Source organism: Lissotriton helveticus, chromosome 6 (assembly GCF_964261635.1).
Source record: "Lissotriton helveticus chromosome 6, aLisHel1.1, whole genome shotgun sequence".
In the NCBI taxonomy this organism is placed as follows: domain Eukaryota; kingdom Metazoa; phylum Chordata; class Amphibia; order Caudata; family Salamandridae; genus Lissotriton; species Lissotriton helveticus.
The window spans coordinates 1,393,921,483-1,393,946,310 of record NC_136067.1 but is presented as its reverse complement, the minus strand read 5'-3'; the positions used below and the strand labels follow the sequence as shown (position 1 = coordinate 1,393,946,310).

Sequence of the window (24,828 nt, the reverse complement as noted above, 5' to 3'; positions counted from 1 at the left end):
AGATTTGGAATAGTGACGTTGTGTTGATTAAACGCCAAGGCACATAGCCAGAACGCAGGTTTTGTAACGTCCAGCCAAGCTGTACAATAGAACGCAATTGTGACTGACCATGTTGTAATAACAGTAAGTCTTGCGATAATATATCGATTGCTGAAGACACAATGCTGTCCAATGAAAAAATTCTGGAGGACAGAGTCATTAACCCATTGTCCACTACAGAAAGTGATTTTTCCAAATTAATACGATCAATTTCACGTATTCTCTCTGCTGTTTCAATTTGAGTAACCTTCCAGGCCTCATTGTATGCTGCATATACAGAGGCTGCTATGAAACGCTTTTGACGCTGTTTGCGTGGTCCCATTATGAAATCACGCAAGTCAGCACCATCAGTAAGTAAAGTTAGGTGTTGCTTAATTTCAGGCAGTGTGGAAGACTGTAGCCATTGAAGGCATAATTTGCCCACACTGTAGGTTGTTATTATCCCTGGGTGATGTCTTTGGGGATATCTAGGGTCTGGCCTGGTCATTTTGAAACCCTGTGTTTTATTCAGGAATCTATCTTGACAGTTATTTGTATCTGTGGGCCAGATCAACCATTGTTTCCAATCAGGATGTGTTCTGTTTTGGTTAAGTATATGGTTTATGTCTATTTCTTCATCTGTATCAGAGTTATTGCTAAACATTGTTGGCTTTGGAATAGACGGGTTATTTAAATCTTTGATTTTGGCTAAGCCAAGACAGGTGGTTTGTTGAACAGTGTCATTTAAAAATATCATTTGTTCTGGGATCATGCAGGCTCTAAACAAAGCTTCTATACCCTGTACTTGCCATTCTTTTGTACCCCAAACACTTTTCAAATCAACATTTTTGTCCCAATAATCGAATCCAAAAGTATTCATTTTTTCAAAGAATGAATCAGAATAAATCAATTTTGTGTTGGTTATCATGGTTTTGGTCCCTGTCTTGTTTGACAATTTATAATAAAATGTTTCAGCATTACTAGTGTTAAAACCTTGAAAGTATGAATATTTGTCATAAACGGTTCTAGAGCTCCCTTTTGGAGGTGTAGCACAATGTTCCCATTGATTATAATTTAAAACATTTCTAGGTTGTGCAGATTTATGCAAGAAATGGTTACCATAGTGGTTATAGCAATACATACTATCATAATTTGTAGAACCTTGCAAATAATCATGTTTTGTAAATTTAGCAGACATTACTAAGTCAGACATCATATTGTTTATACTTTCAAAGTCCCAATCATCAGCAAATGAGTTTGGTTTTGCAAAGTCACTCAAAGAGATCTTAATTTGGTGTGGATATTTCAGGATCTCGACCGGACCATAAATTTCATAGTCAGTGTTGTCCCAGGCTACCCCACCAGGTATTGGAATTGCTGTGAAGTTGGCTGAAGAAAGTTCTGAAGAAAGTTCTCGTTTCTCGATGTGTGAAGATGTGTGTGGTTTGAGGACCAAGTTGATGTTCTGACTTGCTGTGTCCATTTTAGCATATTTTCCCTCAATGAAGCGTCCCAAAGTAAATACCATGATGAGCCAAAGTATGAGGATAAATGCACCAAAACCCACCCAAAATTCAATCCATGGAGAAATCAGATATGTTTCTTTTAGTTGTTTCAAAAGTTCCTTCGCTTTTTCTTTAAAGGATTTTGATGAAGGCTGTGTCTTTTGTTCGCTGAAACCTTTAGAGGAATCATCGAAGTTGATGAAGTAACCGGATGCAGTTCTGTCAATTGTTCCAATTGGTTCAGGATTTTTGTTTCTTGCATTTTCACTTGGTACTTCAGTATAGATTGGTGTGTCTCTGCTAAATGTCTTTATTTGGGTTTTCAGAGGTCTAAGTTCTATTGCATTGTTGCATAGTCCTTGTTGTTCTTCTGTAGGCGTTTCGAATGTGATGAGCCTCTTTGTTAGGACCTCTGTACTGGTAGCAAACCTTGGTGTTCTGCTACTTATTGGGAGTCCACTTGGCCTACTGTTTGTTATCGGCCACATGTTGTGGTTTTACCAGGTCGATGGATACAACTCGGTTCTCCTTTTTTCCAGCAAGTGGCGGTAGTACAACTGATCTTGTCCCGTTGACAGACAAGACAGGAACTGCTTTTCTGTAAGAAGGCCCAAATTCCTTCTTTACCGCGATCTTCTCCCTGACTAGATCCCCGACTTTTGGAATCCAGACAGGTCTTGCTGGGACAGGTGGTGATTCTTCAGTGGTTGTTGGCTGTTGTTTCAACTGTATGTTGCTCAGGTCTTTTCTTGTTTTGTTTAAGTCCTGCAAAATAGCCAAACGGTCTTTGACATCAAAGCTTTTTTCTATTACCACTGAAGTCTGACTATCAAGGTCAGAGATCAACATCCTAGTTCCGAATAATAATTCGTACGGACTGAATCCCTTCAGAGAATTTCTTGGCAAGTTATTTAGACTACGTTGGACACTTATTAGATGTTTGACCCACCCAGCTCCCGAACCTAATATCCTTTCTATTACAGATTGCTTTCTGTCTTGGTTTTTTCTTTACACCATCCCATACCCTCAGGAAGGAAGTGAGAAGATTCCCGCTGGGCTGTGCTCATTTGGCCATTCTTTCCCCCCCCAGGCTGGATTGCCTGAGAAAAAGAAAAAAAATGGTCGAACGTAGCATGCTCTTAGCGTATATGCCATTTAGACTCGCAAATCTTGTATAATAGTCCGGACGTCAGCCGAGTGCTGTGGATCTACATTATAAGTGGGAACTAGCCTGTATATGTTAATCGCAAGCCATTCTTTTTGCTGGTAATATTATCTGCCTTGATACGACGAGGTATTAAACTGCTTCTCTCCCCACTGCGATCTCTGTTGCAGTTTGGGCAGTTTTTTACAAAGATGGTAAGATGGAGGCTCATGCCTGGCCACCAGTACCGTGATTGTAAATCTTCCAGAGAATCTTTTAATTTAAGGTGTCTGTGACCCTCGCCCATGTGTGCGTCTGCGATTAACAAGTTTCTCCTGTCCATGTTTGGAATCACTCTATCCCCCACTCCAGGGATTCGAGCAAAAGGGACGGAGTTTGCATCGATTATGTATGTATAATTGAGTGGATAGTTGATCGGTAACGCTGAGCAGTCGCCTTTTGATGACGTTTTCACCGCCAGCAATGTTTCACCGTCAATGTATTTTAATGTACGCTTTTTCCGATCTACGGGAGCCGATTTAGTGGCTGCCGCTGCGGCTGTCTCAGCCAATGAATTCCCTACAACGTGAACGCCATCACGTTGATGACTCAGTGAGTGAGTCACGTGAGTCTTTGGTAGTTCTTTCTTCAAAAGAGCTACTTGTTCCCAGAGAAGTCTCTGCTTTATTGGTGCATCTGTGTCATCTTTGTAACCGTTCTGAATCCATGTCTGCAAATCCTTGTTATATGCTTTGACGCAGAAATATGAATCTGACACTATAAGTGTCGGGAATTCGCGATCCGCATTATCTAGCGCCATTTTCAAAGCTATTATTTCAGTTTGCAGTTCTGAATTAGTTTCTACTGAGTGTGATTTTGTTAATAGAGGTCTTAGTTTACCTCCGCGCCACACTTCTTTTGTGATCTCACATGTGGGATTGTATGCATGTTCTCCCCAAACGGAGGGTTGAGCATGTCCGTCTGTATAGATTACACAGGCGTAATGTCGTAGAGGCAGAATGTCGATTGGCAGAGGATACGTTTTTTCATATTTTAGATTTTTTAATTCTTCTAGTTCTGGATCAAAGAAGTAGTATACTTTGTCCGTTGTGATTGAATTTACCCATTGTAACCATTCTGGATCCAATGTTGTTGTTGGTAAATTACACGGTGTTGTTAATGCCTCAAAGGCTGATTCAGCTGTTCTGACTGTGATATGTCTACCGTCAGCTATGTCTTTTTCTCTAGCTATTGCGGTTTGAACTGCTTGAACAATTTTTCCTTTGTTGCTGAATCTCTGTTCAGCTTTTGTGTACAAGTGTGATTTGAATGCAATTGGTACCTTTTCTCCCTCATTAGAGGTCAGGTATGTGAATCCGCATCTCCCTGGGATGACTCGGATCACAAGGTTGCGTGTATTATCACGTGTTTCTAATTTTGTCTTAATTAGCATGTCTGTTTGTAAGGATCTCAAAATGTCTGTGTGTGTTTGAGTCCAACTGGATCTTTTAAAATCTGGTTTAATTAGATCGTAAAGGGGTTTGACCCTTTCTGCGTAATTTGCAATGTAAGTTCTTCCGAAATTTAGGAAGCCTAGAATTGACTGTAGGTTTTTTAGTGTTTTAGGAGCTTGGATTACGGCACATTTCTCTAGGAAATTGTCTGCCAGGCTTTTGCCTTCACTTGATAACTCATATCCTAAGAATAGGACCGTCAGATGGGCAATTCTGGACTTTTTGAAGTTGAATTTGTAACCCTCTGCAGCGAAACCAAGTATTATGGTGTTCACTCTTTTCAAGTGAGTCTCCAAGTCATCATCTGTTAAGTAAATGTCATCGACATAAGATAATGCTTCATCATCATATTGTTGTAGTAATTCTGTTACTCTCGCTGAGAATACCCCCGGGCTGTTCTTGTACCCCTGGGCTAACCGACAGAATTGTTTTTGAGTGCCATTTACTGAGAATGCAGTTAAATATCTGCTCTCTGGTGCTATGTTTTGACAAAAGAATCCATTGGAGATGTCCAAGGTAGTTTTGTATTTTTTGCGCACTATGTTATTCATTAGTGCAGCACTGTGTGAAATTTGCACTGCAAAAGTTTTGCAACATGTGTTAAGGTGTCGGTAATCCAAAACTAGACGATATGAATTGTCTGGTTTGGAGACCGGAAACAAAGGATTGTTCATTTGTGAGGTGCAAGTTTCAATCACCCCCTGGTATTCTAGCTGATCTAGTATTTCATTTACTTGTTTTTTAGCTTCTTGCTTAACTGGGTACTGCCTTTGTGCAGTAGGTTGTGATTTTAACTGGATTTTGTGAGGAGGAGAATCCTCATCCCATCCTACATGATTTTTGTATAAAGCAGGTGCTAAGGCCACTGCCCACTTTCTAGCAAGTGTGTATTTTTTATGAATCGGTATTTGATTCGAGAAGGCAGGCATAATTACTTCTTCGCCATGAGGGCACTCCCTGACAAACTCTGGTGGCCAGTCTTTTTCAGCTAGAAGGATGTCATAGCCTTTGGAGAGGTTATCCCAAAATAGTCCCCTAATTTTCCTAGTCTTATCTCCCTCTATACGTAATGTTATCTCGTATATTTTGTGGGGCTTGCTAACTCTGGTATCTGCAGTTTCCACTTGAAGGTATTCATTCGTGTCCACTGTCTCCAGATGATTCATAAGGACTTTGCGAGCTATGCTCACCTCTGCTGCGCTGTCTAGCATTGTCTGAGCCCACTCTCCGTTTTTCAGTTGTGTCCTCAGTATTCTCGGCATTGTTAACTACCTTGATACTGGCTACCTTCTTTTTTGGAAATTGTGATTTCTTTTTCAGTTGAGCAGGTTCCTTGTCTTTGGACTTGGCGTGCTCTTCTGATCGTCCTCTTCTTTCCGATTTCTGCGAGGAATTCTGAAAAGATTGAGAGGGACGTGTATCAATGTCTTGATATCTATCAGGTTTTTTAATATTATCCCTATTTCTAAGGTTATATCTATTCCCAGAGGGTTCACTCTGGGGTGACCTTTGTCTCGGGTTTGGAGATTTCTCTCTTCGCCTAGGAGACCTTCCTCTGGACTGGAATTTCTTTTCTTTAGGATTGGATTGTTTGTTCCCATCCCAGTTCTTTTTTGGTGAATTATTATTATTATTAAAAAACATTTTTTCTGGACTTGTAGTCAGTTGCGGTTTTACTGGTATTCCACCTAGACTATCTCTGCCTAGTTCTTCATAGGATTTTTCTATGATTCTGGCAATTTCAGCTGGTTGGTCTGCTATATCTGTCTCTTTTAACCTCTGGCGGATCGCCACGTTTGCTGCTTCACCCTTTATGTTGGCTAGTAATATAGCCGAGACCTGCTTGAAGTCTTTCAGTAATTTCATACCAAGAGTTAAAGCAGGTTCTGGACCGTATTCATCTTGAATTTGTTTTAGCACATCTGGTATTACCGAAATGGATGGAACACCGTGCGTTTTTGTGTAGATGGAAGCAAAGACTGTACCCCAAGTGTCACAGTCCTCAATGTGTGGTGCGATTCCCATTGGGAGACATATAGTCAGAATCCTGTGTTTTTCTAATGGGGTGGTGTCAGGAAACACCGCCTCTATTTGGGTAATTTTCTGTGCCAACCAGAATGGTATCTGTTCCCGTTTTGCTGGGACTTTACCTAGGCAGGATTGGATGTTCTGTGGTGTAATTTTATTTGTGTTCCCCTGGTGAGGGGTCAGCTGTGGAAGTTTAATCGCTGGCTGAATTGTTGAAGTCCGCATTACATACTGAACTAATTGTCTGTGAATTTTTAGTAGTTGTTTTAGCTGTATTAACAGCTCTGCTGCAGGCATTCTTTCGATGTCTGGATGTGGTGTGTATCCGGCTAGGACCGGCCACGTTGCTCCTGGTCTTCCTAAAGGACCGAGCCTTGTAATGTGATTGTTATGTATTAGGGCGCCATCAAATAAGAGCAAATGCTCTTGGAATTTGAGTGGTACTTCCACCTCCTCAAAAGGAGTGTACTCATTAGGAGGTTCCTCTACTTTGTAATAGTGGAAGTACTTTGTTACAGTATTAGCTGCTGGAAAATGTATCCATGTATAGTATACCTCTGTCTGCCGATATTCGTGTGCCTCGATTACGAATATGACTGTGCCACCTCTAGGTGTCAGTCCATTTTCTATAAGTTTTAAGGTTATAGATCTCCTTTTGGCGACCTGGATGAGTATTATATCCGGGTCTGCTGTTTGCATGGTAGCATCAGCATCTGCTATTTCAGTAGCTAATCTAGTAACCTCTCGTTCTTCATCGCTGTCAATTTTGCTGACAGGATGGTATTATGTTTATTTGCAGATCAGGTTTCTTTATGGAAACAGAGATTAGATGCACAATATTCTGGAACTGTTTTATCCTTCAACGTTGACTAGACCAAGAACCATACATAGGAGTTCCCTCCTGCGAGGTTTTGGAGGATATAATAACCTTTCACCCACTTCAGACGTCTTTGGAGTATTTGGGAAAAGGGGTCTGAGTGAGAAAGCACGACTGAGTTACTCTAAATGTCTTACGTTAGTTTTATCGCCCTTTCCAAACGCGTTGGGCGCCATGTAGTGTAGCTCCTATTTTCCCAATAGGCTCTGCGCATTGGAATAGTACCTACAGCAGTAAAGGCCTAGGCCAGACGTTAACTAGGTCTACTACTGTCGATACTAGACTTAATTTTTGGGTTTGCCAGCTAAGCTCAGAGTTCGCTAGAAACTTTCTCGAATGTTCAAGGAAGGATTAACTCCCCTGATTAGACAAGAAGGGATTTAGTTTCTGACAACCATAGAACATGACAACTTTGCTCTCCCCTAATCAAGAGTCAATCTCGAGAGTCGTGTGAGCACAAGGCAATTATTTTACTCAGTCAGTACGTGCATTCTTAGTCTCATCAGAATGTAGAGAAAAGGAAGAGACGGGCGTGTTCAATAAAAGATGTTATTTATTGATCAGTCTCTTTTCTCGTACAAGAGAAATGGATCGATATTATTGCAATACTTATAGTTAAGTAAAGTGCATACATTAAAAGCAATAGTATAAAATAATACTGTAAAAACATTGATATGGTTTCTGAGCCATATGATGTTTTAAAATGATTAAAATATATTTACATACACATATACATTTGACTAAACGTACTCAACTGGTGTTTCTAAATACGCCTACCCCGTGTACCTGACCTAAGTCTAATGCGTGGGCGGGAATAGAAAGTTACAGTTTAAGTTAAGTTTGTTTTTGCCAAGTGAATAACTAAAGAATTCTCTAGGAGGGGTTATTCAGTTCTGTACCTGGAATTTAGGATGAATGAGGAATGGTATCTCTTTCTCTGCTCTCGATATTCCAGGCTGCCTGCGAGGGCTACCCGGAAGCGCCGGTGCTGGGTCTCTCGGCTTGAGATAGCAGCGCGTCTCTCAGCGCGTCAGGAAGGCGGGGCTGCTGCCTGCGGGGTCTGCTTCTGCTCTCGGCTTCGGCAAGTATGGCTGCTCCGTCTTGTCACCACGCGTGTGTTTTGCATAGGGCAAGGTCGGCAATATTTATACCTTAAAGGTGCCGGGATTGACGTAAGGATGGACATAGGTACGTCAATAAAGATGTCATACGACTTGCTCGTTAGCACATTCTTTACTAAAGTTCTCTGTGAAATCAAAACAATGGCCGCACGGATTATCCAGGTTGTCATAGGTTTGATTTGTTATGAGAACGTCGTATGCCTTATCAGGGGCTGGAGGAATGTCGCTTGTCTAATTAGATCTCAAGCGTTATGACCTAATCAGATAACACGTTCCTGTGCCGTAGTGTGACTGCGTCAGATAACGGTATCTGCATCATGGGGGATTTCTTGCCTCATGGGCTGACTGTTAGTTAACTAGCTAGGTAGTTTAACCAGAATAGGGTCAGGAATAGGGGGATCGATTCAGAACCTATAGAAATACACGACACCTTGTGGGCGGACATTTTCCCCTCAAAATGGATCCTACATCCTGGGGAAGAAATGCTTTGTGGGAGTAAAATAGTGGCAACACATCTGCCATGGCGCGCTGGTATAGTCGTCCCGTATTGCTTCTATTTCCCCTAAAGATAAACCCCAAAAATTAAAGATCCCTACCGTGACTCCCGGGGATAACAACTAATGTCCCCTTCCCTGTGCTTGGATTTGTATCCCAGTGCAGAGAGGACATTAGGGTTTTCTTCCATGACACCTTTATTTAGTTGGTGGGCTCATACATAAAGAACACCCACAGGAATGCCATCAGAAAGAGCGTGCTAAATTCGGCAGCTGCCTGAAGGCACTTCTACAGGTGCCTGGTCTGCTGTGAGCGTGTATCCAAAACCAGTGCTGCTTTTGGCTCCACCATCATGAAAACCATAACATGCAATGCTATAAATCACACATTTTCAGTTTCCAATGATGGTGAATATCAGGGCTCCTGGATTGCCTTTGCATGCTTGCTTGGCCTGGAAAGAGGGCACAGCATGCACACAAAGAATTTAGGGTTGTCATAAGGGAGGACACACACAAATCAGACCAGCCTTTAATTTTCTAGCATCCTTACCACTTAATCCTCCTACTTTGGTACTCGTTCTTACAGCAGCGGGGGCAGGGGAGAGAGAGAGTGAGAGAGAGATGAATTAACAAAAGACACTCTGCGTGCACAAACCTCATAGTCGTATAGTAACTTGGACAAGCGGAGTTTGTCGCAAAGTATGCACCTTTAGCATATAGCAATGGTACACTACACAATTATATCTCAATAATATGAGTTGTGATCAAAACGTAAATAAATAAATAAAAAGCCACAGAGAAGGGCAAAATAACAAAAGAACTATACAGAAAGATGCAATTCTGTGCTTAATAGAGCTGGTGGTTGCCGGTGGGGACCACCACACTCAATTTTGGGGAATGCAAGAGAGAGAAAAACACAGAAAAGGGAAAGACGTGAAAAGAGAGAGACAGAAAAATGGGTGCAAAGGGAGAAAGCAAGGACCTAGACGAGTGAGATAAAGTGGCAGGTAGTGTCCGATAGTCCATTAAAAAGGCATGAGTGGGATTCAAGACTCCCCAGCCTTGGTATTTGTAGGACGTTGGCTCTGTATATGGTATGCCACTAGGTGGTTTTACTATTCACAGAGTCCAGAGATTCCCCAAAAGTGTACAGGGTCAATACAGACCCCAAGATGCTCCACTAGTCGCAGTGCTATCGAGCAGTCTTAGGCCTAGGGCAGAAAAGTGTAAGACATTTATTGTACAGACATGACCAATAATTGACACATGACTCAAAAAAAAGATCCACACCTATTTGATAAAAATAAGCTTTGCTTATGTTTTATTTTGAGAACAAGATCGTTATATAAGGTAAGCACGTTTTCAAATAAAAATACTTTTCACTTTCAAAAGTTGTCACTGCAATTTCTGATCAGTTCAATGTTATCCTACGGAGAAAAACAATAATCTGGTTATACAGGTAAGTGTGTAACTTAAAGTTACAATCTTCGGGACCAAAAGTCAGCAAGGGTCAGGTGAGTACCAAAACTGCACCACCAATGGCACACGGGTGGCTGGGTGCAGAGGTCAAGATCAAAGTTCAGCCCAATGCGTTTCAAAGGAGACTGGAGGTGCTCGAAGCCACACAGTTTGAAGGTAGGTAAACTAGTTGCAGTGGCCAACCTTTGGGGGTTAGGTCAGGAATAGGGGGGGGGTTGCATAAAGCAGCACCAAACGTACACCACAAGCAGCACAGGGGCAGCCGGGTGCAGGGTGCAATTTTAGCATTGATCGTCCTTTGCTTTTCAATGGAGACTTTGTTTTCAACAAACAGGCAGCATGCATCGAACCGGAGGCTGTAGGAGGGAGACCAAAGACAGCAGAGGTAAGTATAGATGCAGGGGGTCGCAGGGGCACCATCCGGTCAGCTCACCAAGGGCCAGGGCCTTCGGGTGGGGGGGGGTGCCTTTAGACATTTGAGTCTTCTTACTGGATGCGGTCGCAATCAGGGGGAGCCTCTGGATTCAGGCCTCATGGTGGAGTCCAGGAAGGGTCTCCCAACGCTGGAACTAAGGTCAGGATCGCTGGGGAACCTATTCTGGGTCAGTTGTCTACCTGTACATGGGTCAAAGGCATCGGGTTCAGAGTAGGCAGGACTCGCGGATTCGAAGGGCACCGAAGTCCTGTGAGTTGGTCTCTTGGGGACAGAACAACTGTCCTCAGGAGTTCTGGTCTTTTTCAAAGTTCAGGCAGTCTTCTTCTGGTTTCTGGAAGTCGCTGGCTGCAGGACAGGCATCGTCTTCTCGCAGGGTCTTGGAAACTCGAGACAGGCCAGTAGAGCTGGAGCCAAGTCAGATTCGTCTTCAGGCATCACTGCATGGTGTCGTCTTAATCCTTCTTATTAGGTCATAGGTAACTTACCTCAAGTCTGAGGGAGCCTCCTAAATACTAGATTTAGGGCGCAGTTTAAGGGAGTAACAGGTAGGGCCAATGGGCACCTCACCTGGGGTAACTACACCCTTTATAATGCCACCCTCCTGAGGGAGTGGGCATGGTCCTATCCCTGATTTGACGATCCGCTCATCTTCAAGATGGAGGGGACTGTAAAGTGTACTTAACTTTGCCTCCTCCACCTGAGGAGTGGAGTTGGCAAAGGTGGGAACACCTCCTAGTCTCTCTAAGTTTCCTCATCTAAAGTGTGGGTGTAAACCGGGGGCTGCCATCTGCTGTTAGTAGCTGAGGCTGGGGGGTCATTACTATGGCGGCAGGCCTTTGATGCTTCCATTTCAGGCACTGAACCCATCCTGGCGGAGGAGGTGTGACACCTCCACCCAGGATTTGCATTGTTTCTGGTCCCAGAGAACAGAGGCTTTCCACCCAGGTGTCCAGAAACATGTGTATTATGTGGCAGGCTGCCTAAAGCCAGTCAGTGACCACACCAGGGTCAGTAGGTTTCCAGGGGGCACCTCTCAGGAGCCATCTGGGTACATGGTTTAATAAATCCCACACTGGCATCAGTGTAGGTTTTTTTAATGTAGTAATTTGGTATCAAACACTCCTGGGTTTAGTGCAGCCATCATAGTGTTGTGGAACTCAAGATTTCAAGTTCCCAGCCCATGTACTCTCTATGGCTTCCCTGGCACTTACAATATTAAGGAATATATCCTAATACTGTATGGGCATATCTGCTCATGCAGATATACCCACACCTTTGATACAGTGCACCCTACCTTAGGTCTGGTAGGGCCTGCTATGACTTACCTACATCTTGAGCAGTGCTAGTTGGCATGGCACACAGGCAGTGTGCCCTGTCGACTTTGTTGTTTTGTCTGCACCAGGCCATGCATGCTGCAGTGGCGGTCTGCATGGTCTAGGTGATAGGTCCCTTGGGGACCTTCTTCAGTCCCAAATCCCTAGGTACCCATGTACCTTTTACCATGGACTTAAAGGGGGCCTGAAGGGCCCATTGTAGATCTGGTTAAGAGAAAGAACACTGGTAAAGGGAACCTGGACAGCAGGGACCCAGTACTCTAAATTCAAATTTGCATCATAAGCCAGACAAAAAGTGTGCGGGGGGACTGCGACCGAAAACCATTATCTCACAGTATTCGGTATTGCAACATTTAAAAGCACTGATGCTATTATAAATTAAACACTGACAACATTGCTGGCATGAATAGGAGGTATGTATGAGTGAGTAAGTTTAGTTGTATTACTGAATATCGAGCCCGAGCCGAGAATATCAACATACAAGAATATTGTGGACAGAATATCAAGGGGCATAATATAGAAAGGTAAGTACATATAGGGAAGCATAGGTTTACTATTTCTGAGTCCACATCTACGTGCCTTGAAGGTATCGATATCTATCTCCAAGGCACATGTATGTGGAAAGGTATTGAAATATATTTAAATTCGATATTTTGCCCTCAGTATTTACATGCCTCGATATTCTGGATTTGATACTCAAGGTGCATTTTAGAAAAATTCTAGTACCAATAGGCATTGGGATTATATATTGGATAATCAACTGAATAAAGGAGGTATATATTTAATCTTGTTATAGCCAGACTGGCTGTAGTGGGCACCAGGCATTTTACCGGTGGGTTGGAAGGGAGGGGGTCGTGTTTGGCCCGTGGTCGGTCGTTTTGTTACTGGGGGCCAGTTTTGCAGCAGTGCTACAATGTCGACCCCTGTAACAAAAGCGGCAGCAGCGCCTGACACTAGCACCCACCCGCCCCCCACCGGGCCGGTCGAGCGGAATTACCAGGACTGGTTTCTGTTCCCACTCCGACCGGGAATGTCGTGGCGGTTTATATTTCTTAAGAAGCAAATCCAGTTTCCCCCAAAGTGTGCCCAGATGACTGTTATTCCCTGTAAAGCAATTGTAACATGTATTTTCCAGGGCTGTATGGAGTTAAGCTTTTCTGTAGTAAATAACATTGTATTTGACCTGTGCACTGTAGTAATAAATGAGTGAAAGGCCTGTTATTTTGTACAGTTGTCCTATATATCATGCTTTATTAGTCACATTTAATTCCACTGGCTTGGCTTGAAAACATTTATTGAGGAATATGTGTAATTGTTATCAAACACATTAGTTGAGATGCTACCCACGGCCTGTGCTTAATTGCTGGACTAATTCTGGCCCCGCCTTTCTCCCACAGAATGCTGGAGTGAGAGTGAACAGGACGAGCCAGAAATATCCGCGGAGGGCCCGCCCCTTTCCAACCTCTATCAGCTGGTTGGTATTACAGTAATTATCCCGTTCAACGGCTGCCATGCTTTCTTTTTATGGAAAGTACTGATGTTCCAGTCACATTTCCTCTTTCTTGGTGGTGTCATGGCTTCTGGTTTCAAAGTGGTGTCAACTTGTGTATTCATGCAATGTACAAATGGTGTAATTTCCATCAAGCAGACATTTAAAAAATGTGAACAAACGAAGATCATTTTCAGAAGCTGGCAATTAGATATTAGATCCTAGAAATTATACAGACACAAATTATACAGATATGATCATAAAATGTAAAGCTGAATTGGTTAAAATCAAGTCAAGAGCGAGTACAGTCAAAGATCAATCCTTGCAGAAAGGTTTTCATTTAATGGTTATAACCCTAACCCAAAGGGATGTTACTTTTAATCGCAGGTACTTTTTTTTATTGTTCCAGATACTCTGTATTACATTTTCTACTTTCAGAGTTCCAGATGCTCAGTTTTACATTTTCTACATATTTGAACATAATATTGCTGAAACGGTCTTGGTAACTACGCCATTTCACAAGTGGTACTGATCACATCAATATTTCGAGACACAAACAATTCAGATTGTGCTGTTTAAAAGTGTTTCCTCTGTTGCTAAAACCTTTCCTTGCATGTGTTTTCACTTGCTTGCACAAAGGTAGCCATGGTTATTTAGGACATGTTCTTTGGCAGGGCTTAAGATGTTTTAAAAAAAAGTGCTAGGACCCAATTGTTTAACTTGAGACCACCTCAGCTTGACCACCTGGCCGCTGCCCCAGCCATCGGTGCCAATCCAGTGCTAATGATACCTACTGGCCGCCACACTAACAAATGTGACAATTTGGACAATTCCATGTCACCCAAAGTTGTTAGAATGGCCTAGGTGAGCTGGCATTCTTATTTTTTTTTAAAGTGTATTACAGTTCTACACTCTGTTGCTGATATGCTCTCATGGATAGAAAGAGCCTACAGGTGTGTCAGAAATAAGTGATGGTGTTAAGAAATATGTCCCAGTGCTGAGCACCCGCAAACACCTGCACAAATTAAGCATTGGTCCTCATGGATAAACCTTTCTGAACTGAGCATTGCAGTGTTCTAAAATGGCCATGTTGCTGTGTAATGACTGGCTAAACTGCACCATTGTTACAAGTATTGAAATGCAGGCCTTGTTGCAGCTCTGACTCCCTTGCTCCATTTTCCCACACTCATTCTGCCATAAATAATCATGGTTGTGTTATATTTTTAAATTGACCCCGAATACCTTTTTTTTCATTGCAAAATATTTTCATTTGTAAGGTTATTGTATTTTGATCTACTAAAGTCTTTAGTAGTTGAAATGTATTTTGGCGCGTATATGTTCAAGACTGTTTTTCAAAGTGTTTTTCCTGCCGCTAAAACAATTGCATGCATGTGCTGTGGTTTTATATTGCGTACACAAAAATTGGCACTGTTCTGTAGTTAAAGATATTTGTGGCGACATCTTTCTGGACAGAGAGCCTATCAATGTTCTAAAATGACCACTTTGCTGTGTTGTGATTGGTCTGTTTCATCCTCCGTTTCCAGTATAGAACATCAGACAATTTAACCTTATGTATATCACACACTCTTTACACTAAAACACACTTTCTACAATAAGCCCCCTCCACCACAGTACATCACCACAAATGACATGTCCCCACCCTACGCAGCACAAAGTGAAACATCACTCATTGCACACTTCTTCACTACTCACAACACTATTTGCACTAACACCACACCATAAAAATGGTTAAACTTTGCAAAAAATACACCCACTTACTCTCCAAAACACCCTAACATACTTTGCACCACAGCATACAATGTGCAACTTTGGTATATCTCTGGGCGGATCCACTAACAGGAGAATTGGCCATGGGATTTTCCAAGGATGCAGCAGAGAGAACAATTGCCAGCACACTTTAGCTGTCGGGATACATATTGGGCTTAGCTTGATGGGGATTAGATGCTTACTATTTTCAGTGTGTTTTAACTGTAAGTAGATTAATGTAATTGTCACAAGAGATCCAGGCTTATTCAAATCTCTGGACCTCTTGCTTCAAAGACCTGAGACAATGATTATATGAGAAAAGAGAACGCTATAAATATTGGCAGTTTAACTATAGAGAAGCAAGGTAATTTACAACAGATAAATATTCATGATATAATTCAAAGAAACAATCTATTGGTCACTTAGTGTAATGAAGCTGATCAAAATCAAAGTTTGCTAGGCCAGGAGCTAGAATTTTAGGAGTACGTATTAGCATTTATCGATCTTTAGCATCTAGGAGTAAGTGTCAGTATTTCCGGTTCTTTAGTATCTAGGGTTCATCCTTCTTATGAGCAATGTGACGATTCAATATAAATGGAATGAAAACATGGTCACACCAATTTACTAAGTGAGACGCTGGAGAAATTAAAAATTAGCAGTTTTTCTTATCGCATGAGGAATTTCTCCTAGATCATGAGTACGACAAGATATATGTTGTGTCTAACTAAGAGATGAAACAGGCCTTGAAAAGCTGTGTAAGAAGCATTTCCCAAGTTTAACTTCAAGCTACTTAATAAAACACAGCCATGCATCCATAAGCAAGTTTGAAACTTGAAACCAGTTAGGTGTTCAATAAACAGTGTACCATACCCATGTTTATGTTGCAGAAGTGTTTTGCAAAAGAGATTTTGTTGGGGAAAAATTGGTCCTCACAATAAGTAATTCAAAAGGATATGCGAACACCGTGCAAAAGAAATTTCTAAAATAGAAAACAGAATTTGTGTCAGAAAGTTTAGCAATGCCATAGAAATCTAGTTTGTACCTTAAAATAACTACAGTTTTATGAACCTATGCAGGCATTTGACTTGATTGACCTTGACTCTAATAATACAGTAAAAAGCACACAAATAATGGACAGAATGCAGAACAAATCAAACATTCATCCCCAGTCACAGATCTAAGTTAAAATCCATCATTTTTTTGCTCACCTCACTACTACAATTTGGACCCAGCCATATACAAATCAGTCTTGACCCTGCTCCCAATGGGAATGGTCCAGCCAGAACTGATAGACCAGGACCACCCTGGACCGGAAAACAAGCATCCTGGGATTGGTTTCGGGGTATCACCCCTCATCAGCTAGGATAGCTTGAATCCAGTGGCATAGTGAGCACGGGACCCACTTCTGGGCATAACCTTCCCATTTAGGGTGACAAAGCAAAAAACACAAATGATGGACGGAATGCAGAACAAATCAAACATTCACTCCCAATCACAGATCTGGGTTAAATTTGTTGTTTTTTAGCTCACCACACCACTCCAGTTTGGGCCCAGCTATATGCAAATCAGTCCTGACCCAGCTCCCCATGTTATCAGTCCAACCCGAATTGCCTGGCCGGGTCCTCCCGGACTGGAAAACAAGCTTCCTGGGACTGGTTCAGGGTATCACCATTCATCAGCCAGACTAGCTAGAATCCAGTGGCATAGTGAGCACGGGACCCACGTCTGGACATGCCCTTCCCACTTATGGCGACAAAGCAATAATACTGTACCAGATGATGAAAAAAACATTCCCAAGTTAAAATCTGATTCAATAAACTACTTAGGGGCCAATTCCGATCTTGTTGGAAAGGGCTCGAAATCGCATTTGGAATTACCTAAACCGATCCGGAGCCCTTGTTTCGGACAGAATCATTTACAGTACCGAACGACCAAGTACGATGTCTTGAAAGCCTTAGCGCTGACCGAATCAGTTCCGAAAGGCATTCGTAGAGATAGAGCCTTCCAGAGCTGAATCATACAGCTCTATGGACTAGGTTTTCCAAGTGAGCAAGTACGATGAACTATTCGGACAGCCTTGCCGATTCGGTTTGCCCGGATCAAAAAAGCTGCAGGAATCGGTCTTTGGGGGACCGTAGCAGGCCCTCTTCGCCTGGTGCCCTCCGAATCGGGCCTGCGTGGGTACCAATGGATCCCCTCTTCCGAACCATGAACAGTGCGGGAGGCACCATGGGGTGTCCGCCACAGGGTGCACGAGTATCCCCAACCACCCCTTTTGACAATGTGAGCCTGTGTACACGTTAGGTAAACAGGCTCCCATTGAAATCAATGGGAGTCTGACCGAATCGTATCCGGATGCATCGTACTTGTTCCGTCGGACTCCTCCGGTCCGAGTGTTCCAGAAAGCATTCCAGACACGATTCGGTCCTAATGCTTTCCGAACTGGATCGGAATCGGGCTGTAAATTGAAGAATGATTTTCTGAAAACTTAATTTCTAGGGTGATTTTCCCAGTTTATTAGTAACTGTAAGGATTATGTGTCTACATTTTCGCTAATTTATTTAATTGCACTTTTGATATGATATGATAAGTGATTTATAATGCGCAACAGCTATTCCCAAGAGGGACTTTTCAGTCCCCTAATTATTTTAAATGTTTTCGCCACTATTCAAAATCCTGTAATTGCTCAGATAGTATGGGCAATGTTATTAAACATACTCAGTGATGGCCCATATGCAGTAATCAATAGAGAGCAGGAGTAGTTAAGTCCTTATCTTAAAAAATAGCAACTTTCCAACAGTTCTTTTTTAGAGTGAGATGGAGATAGGTGGAGATTGCCAAAGGACAGAATCAAAGACTGACCCAAAAATAGAAACAAACTTAGACACACTGCTATATAAAGACAAACACATACTCAGAGAAAGATAGGAAAAACTATTAGACAAAGACTGGTAGACACAGACAAAGGTAGGAATATCTCCCATCTCTTTTGATATTCAAAGTTTTGTAACCGGACTAAAACAGCTTATTTTTAATGATGTGGTAAGATCATACATTACAATCCTTTCCTCAAACATTATCATTAACATTTCATTAGTAAATATTTCTCCAAAATAGTTAAAGTATTTATTCATTGTGTTTCTGCTCTCATGAGGCATTTTCAAACCCTATTGGAGGAAGAGTTTGACGAGGTGTGGTGGAAGGTTACAAAATCTATAGTTTGGGTAAAGTATCAATCTTACGAATGTGTAGCTGCAAATCATGGGCATCTATTTTGATAGGTCTAATCTAAAACAAACCATCTGCTTATGAAGTGCCTACAGTGCTTAAAATATGCAGTGTTAATGAAGTTACAAAACAATAACATTTAAATTCCTGCCTTTGCCTAGCAAACTGTTAAAGCATCCTTTTTAAACCTGCAGAATTAAGGGGCATAACTACAAGCGCCTTGAGCTGACGGTGCGCCACTTTTTGTGACGCACCAACGGCACAGTGTGGCACTCCATATTTGCAAGGACACATAAAGCCAGCCTGCGTGGCTTTTCGTGTCCTTGTAAATATGGCCCCGTTTCACGCAGCACTTTACGTGAGTGTTGCTGTGGGTGTTCACACGCAACACCCATGGATTCTTCCGCTTTCCCAGATTTACAACGTTTTGTAAACCTGGGAATGCGTCAGAAACCTATGCCTCCCCAGAGGTGGAGTAAGGAGGCGCAACAAGGAGAAATAATTGTAATTCTCCTCGTTTTTTCCTCTTTCTATGTGTGCTGCCTTCTGCAGCACACATAGAAAGAGGAAAACACCTCTCATGATTGTTTTTGTGCAGGAAGGTGTCCCTTCCTCCTCAGAAACAATCATCCCCGCAAAGCAGGCACCCTTGCACCATGGCGCATGGCAGCCAATTGTGCTCCTGCGCAGGGGAGAGCTCAGGGTTACGCCATATTGTTGTAAATACAATGCATCTCTTTGCTTAGGAAATAATGCAACGCGGTGCAGCCAAATGACTTGTGGCAACGGGTTGCATTACTTCCTTGTAAATAGGGCCCAAATGTTTTCTTCAGGTACATCAAGAGATATTTGAAAAATAATTTATAGCAAATGTTTGGTGACAATAACCATCCACAGAGCAACACATTTGATAATGTATGCCATTACCAGTTTAGTAATTGATAAGCAAATTTGGTATTTCTGTTACTGTCCCAAAACTGGCAAATATCCAATTAGAGATAAAAAGGTATCTGGTGCCCTCCTCACGTCTGTCGTACAACAGTGTTGCTGGTTGTTGTTTTAGTGCTAGTTTTCTAATGCTCTGCATAGCTGTAAAGCCAAGAGAAGACCATGCATGGAATGTGTCATGACATTAACTGGTGCTCCTCAAAGAATATCTCTGATGATACCTCAATCTAGCAAATGTTTGTGAGTGATTTGCTTTCCTTATTTTGTTCTGCACCACAGGAACACCAATTAACATCCTCCCTAACTATTTCAAGCCAAGCATCGTGTTCTTCCTCTTCCTTGGACAGTCTTGTGATTGGGAGTTCCAATTCGTTATCCAGGCTGGTTGACCTGGACAAAAAATATTCAATTGACACTGTGAGCTGTTCTTCTGCCAAAGATATGGTTGGGCCTTCAATATCCAGTAAAGAACTTTCAATGCAGAATAGTGAGACAGTAATAGAAAGTAGGTTGGTGAATTCAGACTGCAAAGCCCAGAACACGGTATGCAGTACAGTCGCAGCAGCACGCGGTGGCTGCATGGATACGCTGAACACTACTGAAGAGCCAGCATCAGAAGAGGCACAAGGTAAGAGGTCTTGATTCACATAGTTCACAATTGTCTATGAGAGGTCTATATTCTACTTTTCACTTATGCTGTTATAAAGGTAACAGATTTGCCACATTTTCATCTTTAGCTCAGCTGTTAGTAATAAAGATACCATATTTTGATGATTTCTACTTATAACGAAAGGGGGTGTGAGTAGTATTTCTAGAAAATTGGTTTTGCTTTCACTAATCAGCTATGATTATAATGAATTGAATGGCGCATGCCGGCTAAACGTTGAGAAAGGCGTCAGCCGAAACGCATCCCGTGTAACTTGTGCAATTAAACACGTTTTTACTACATTGCCACCTTCATCAGAAGGTTTTACAATTATATTAGTCATAGCCTGAAGATTTACCACTGTTTGTTGTTTATCATATTTCCCATACTCCGTAGTTTTTTTAATTTTATTTAAAACCGTTTATGACTTAAGATGTAAATATGAAAATTTTGATGACACAAATTTTGTTGACACAAATTTTGTTGACACAAATTGGTAATTTCAAATGAAAAGAAATGATATAGTATTGTTTACATACAATTTTTAGCATGTTAAATTACGCAGAGAATGTGTATTTACATGTAACTATTTGCACTTTGATAGATGGCACCCATGTAATGGAGCAAATATATGAAACTTTGTGATGCCCGCACAATGCATTCCGGGTATGACTTTTTATGTTGTAAAAACAATATGGCGTGTGATCGTGACCAAGGTTGCGCTGGCAACCAAAACACGTAGGTTTTTCTTGTGCCTTGAAATAAACTGATTTACAACAAGGGGTGGTGATGGACAGAGTCTCTGAATAAAGCAGAAAACTCTCACCCAGTCAAGAGATCAGGGCTAGATCCAACACCGTTTTTTAGCTCACTGCATCATCCCAGTTTCAGAACCTGGCTGTATGCAAATTAGTCTGTTCCTGTCCCAGTGCATGATGGGAACAGGGCAAACCAAACTACAAAGCCAATTCTTACACTGGAAAGGAAACAAGCTACCGGGGACCAGTTTCTGGCATTTCAGCCTCTTCGGCCCGGCTTGCTTGAATCCTGATGGTGCAGTGAGCAAGGGACTCATGTCTGAGCATACCCTTCCACGCTTAGGGTGGACAAAATAATTTACAACAAGGGGTGGTGATGGACGGAAGCTTGTTTCCTTCCCAGTGTAAGAATTGGCTTTTGTAGTCTGGTCTGCCCTGTTCCCATGATGCACTGGGCCAGGGACAGACTAATTTGCATACAGCCAGGTTCTGAAACTGGGATGGTGCAATGAGCTAAAAAACGGTGTTGGATCTAGCCCTGATCTCTTGACTGGGTGAGAGTACTCTGCTTAATTCAGAGACTCTGTCCATCACCACCCCTTGTTGTAAATTATTTTGTCCACCCTAAGCGTGGAAGGGTATACTCAGATGTGAGTCCCTTGCTCATTGCACCATCAGGATTAAAGCAAGCCGGGCCGAAGACGCCTGAAATGGCAGAAACCTGTCCCCGGAAGCTTGTTTCCTTCCCAGTGTAAGAATTGGCTTTTGTAGTCTGGTCTGCCCTGTTCCCATGATGCACTGGGCCAGGGACAGACTAATTTGCATACAGCCAGGTTCTGAAACTGGGATTGTGCAATGAGCTAAAAACGGTGTTGGATCTAGCCCTGATCTCTTGACTGGGTGAGAGTACTCTGCTTAATTCAGAGACTCTGTCCATCACCACCCCTTGTTGTAAATTGAAATAAACTGATCACTTGAAAACTCAGCCTGGAGTAGCACTTTCGTGTGCATATTAGGAGATGAGACCTATGTATGTGTATATATATATATATATGGAATATGGAAATACGACAAACAGTGGTAAAACTTCAGGCTATGACTAATGTAATTGTAAAACCTTCTGATAAAGGTGGCAATGTAATGTTGTGGGATAGATATCTATATTTCAGAGAAGCTTACAAACATCTTAATGATACATCATGTTACCGCATGATCACTACTCTAGAATACCACAAGGTCAATAATGATCGTGCAGATCTACTGAAAAATTGTCATGAAAAAGAACTTTTGAATTGGAATGAAATCAACTTTCTAAGACACAAAAACCCCAGGTTACATTTTACCTTATTCCGAAAGTGCATAAGTCCTGGGTACCAAATCAGAGCAGCTGAAGAAAGCAACTTTGAGAACAAATCAAAGTGCATTGACTTCTTCCTTAATCCAATAAACATATGTGTATATGGTAGTGTGACTGCGGAGGCGCTGAATTAAGCGGCACCCCTGTGCATCACTCATTAGTAGGAAACCTAGTATACTAATTTAACTTTTGTAGTAGCTTAGTATATATGTTTAAGAATCATAAACTCCTACAAAATACTTACATTCACTGGATGATGTCATCAGTGATGTCATTTGAGATGTCATGAGTGATGTCACTGACCATGTCATGAGTGAAGTAATATGTGAAGTCATAAACAGTACATTGCGGAGGCATAAGTTATAGTTAGCTCAGGTAACTATAACTGCTGAATTTCACTGGTTTTGTATGAGTGAAATCTGAGCCTAACTATAACGTCCCTATAACCTTTGTTTTTTTCAGCGAATTGCTATGGTTCTTTTAATTATTTTTCCTAACTATAATGTCCCTATAATTTTTCTTTTTTTAAGTGAATTTCTAAGGTTTCTTTAATTTTATTTCCTATTTGTAACCTGTAACCTTTGAGAGTGACTGTGTGAGTGAGTGCATGAGTGTCTCAGTGGGTGTGTAGTGCATGAGTTTCTCAATAGGTGTGTGAGTGGGGGTTTGAGGGTTTGTGTGGGGCTGGGAGTGGCTGCATAAGAGTCTCACTGGGTGTGTGAGTGGTTGTGTAAGGATCTGAATGGGTCTGTGAGTGAGTGTGATAGTGTCTGAGTAGGTTTCTGAGTGCCTCCATGAGCCTGTGTCAGTCTGTGAGTGCATGAGTATCCCAATGCGTCTGTGAGTGGCTGCATGCGTCTGTGAGTGGGTGTGTGAGACTCTGAGTGGGTCTGTGAGTCAGTGTGTGAGTCTCTGAGTAGGTCTGTAAGCGGGTGTGAGAAAGTTTGAGTTGTCTGTAAGTGGGCACATGAGTGTTTGAGTGGGTTTGTGAGTGGGTGTACCTGTCTGAGTAGGTCTGTGAGTGGGTGTAAAATTATGTGAATGGGTATTTGAGTGGCTGTGAGAGTGCCCGAATGGTTCTGTGTATGGGTGCAAGAGTGCCTGAGTTAATTTGTGAGAGGGTGGGAGAGTGTCTGTGAGAGAGTCTGAGTGTATCTGTGAGTGGGTGCATGAGTGTCTGAGTGGGTCTATGAGGGCATGTGAGAGAGACAGAGTAGTTTTATGAGTGGGTCTGTGAGTGGGTGTGTGAGTGTCTGAGTAGGTCTGTGAGTGGGTGTGCGAGTGCCTGAGTTTGTGAGTGTCTGTGTGGGTGTTTCAGAAGCCATGTCACTGACTGAACCAGAACAAACCGCACATGCCCCTTTATCCAAAAACAGTCCATTGTTTCTCACAAAATATCTAGTGGAGTACTTTCTACTAGTTACTTACTAAGTACTACCTCCTTGCGTAAATGTCCATTACGTGTTCTACGCCACAGCTGCGTAAGGTAGCATGACAAAATGTCACAAGTGACCTTGTGTGTGTTTTGGCAATGTGATTTTTCCTCATGCTTCTTTATCCAGAAATGTATGTTAGTATGAATCTTCCTATAGAGTAGACAACAAAAGAAAAAAGAAGTAAGTCTACACCAAACAAGGGCCCTTCTTCTTAACTATGTGAAGGTCTTCTTTCTTCTGTGGAGATGGCCTCATATTCCTCTGCATTAAGAATGTGCCTCCAAAATCAGAGGGAAACATACAGGAGTGGCCTCTTAGTAAGCTGTCCATCATCCTGGCAAAAGGCAGGAAGACCTTTGCACACTCCTAATTATAAAGGGAGAACTGTGGACTCTGCTCTCACCAGGAGAGGACAAGAAAGATCCCACTCGTCACAGACACATACAGATTGCGCTCCTATATATCAACAATGCATTCACCGCCACAAAGGATTTCACATCGTCATTCAATGTAAAAGTGCAGAGAAAACACACTTGCATTGGCTTCGCCAAGCCTGGGAATTCGGATCATTAGTGCATTACAGAAGTGGAGCCTCAACTCGGGCACCTGCTATGTTTATGTTTGCAAGTGCTTCCTGTCGAGGTTTAATTTCTGTGAGCTAAGCATCATGGCCAGAACAGAAGCTCACCTGCCCGTTTACCCATCAAGACTCCACATTTTGCACGAAATGTCTACCCAATTGGAGTACTTTCTACTGATTACTTAGTAAGTGCTACATCATTGGGTAAATGTCCAGTGTGTATTCTACACTATAACTGTGTAATGCGCCACGTCGAAATGTGGCCACCCACCCGAGCCGATTTGGCCCTGGCGACCCCATCTCCCATCTCCCAGGGCCCGGCCTTGTCATGCTGGTGCCCACCCAGGGCACCCAGTCCCGACTGTTGGGGACCACAGGGGAGCCTGAGTGCCCCAGAGGTCCCTGAGGGCTCCCTTCCTCTGCTGCTGTCCCACATGTAGGGAGCTGCTTTCACTTGGCAGTAGCTCTCAGCTTCCACCAAGCGAAAGCAAACTGCTAGGTCTCGGGGTGGGCACACTGGGACATAGCAGGACTCTGCCCTGGGGGGGTGGCGGTAGCCAAATCCATAATTTTCTCCAGGAGGGTGGCCGCACAGCCCTTCTCCTTTATTCATTTTTCATGGGACAGCTCTTGGAAGGTGGGTTTCCGGGGTTGAATATGGCCCCGGGT

At 42.5% G+C, this 24,828-nt stretch overlaps 1 protein-coding gene across 5 annotated transcripts in view; it reads left to right on the top strand.

Moving 5' to 3' along the window:
• The window catches only part of IPCEF1 (interaction protein for cytohesin exchange factors 1), a 572,159-nt gene that overhangs the window by 474,779 nt on the left and 72,552 nt on the right, over positions 1–24,828 (top strand). For all 5 annotated transcript variants that reach the window (XM_078649174.1, XM_078649178.1, XM_078649177.1 and 2 more), the window contains 2 exons: positions 13,348–13,424; positions 19,662–20,010. In XM_078649174.1, the coding sequence (XP_078505300.1) occupies positions 13,348–13,424; positions 19,662–20,010 (426 nt within the window). The remainder of the gene's footprint in view (positions 1–13,347; positions 13,425–19,661; positions 20,011–24,828) is intronic.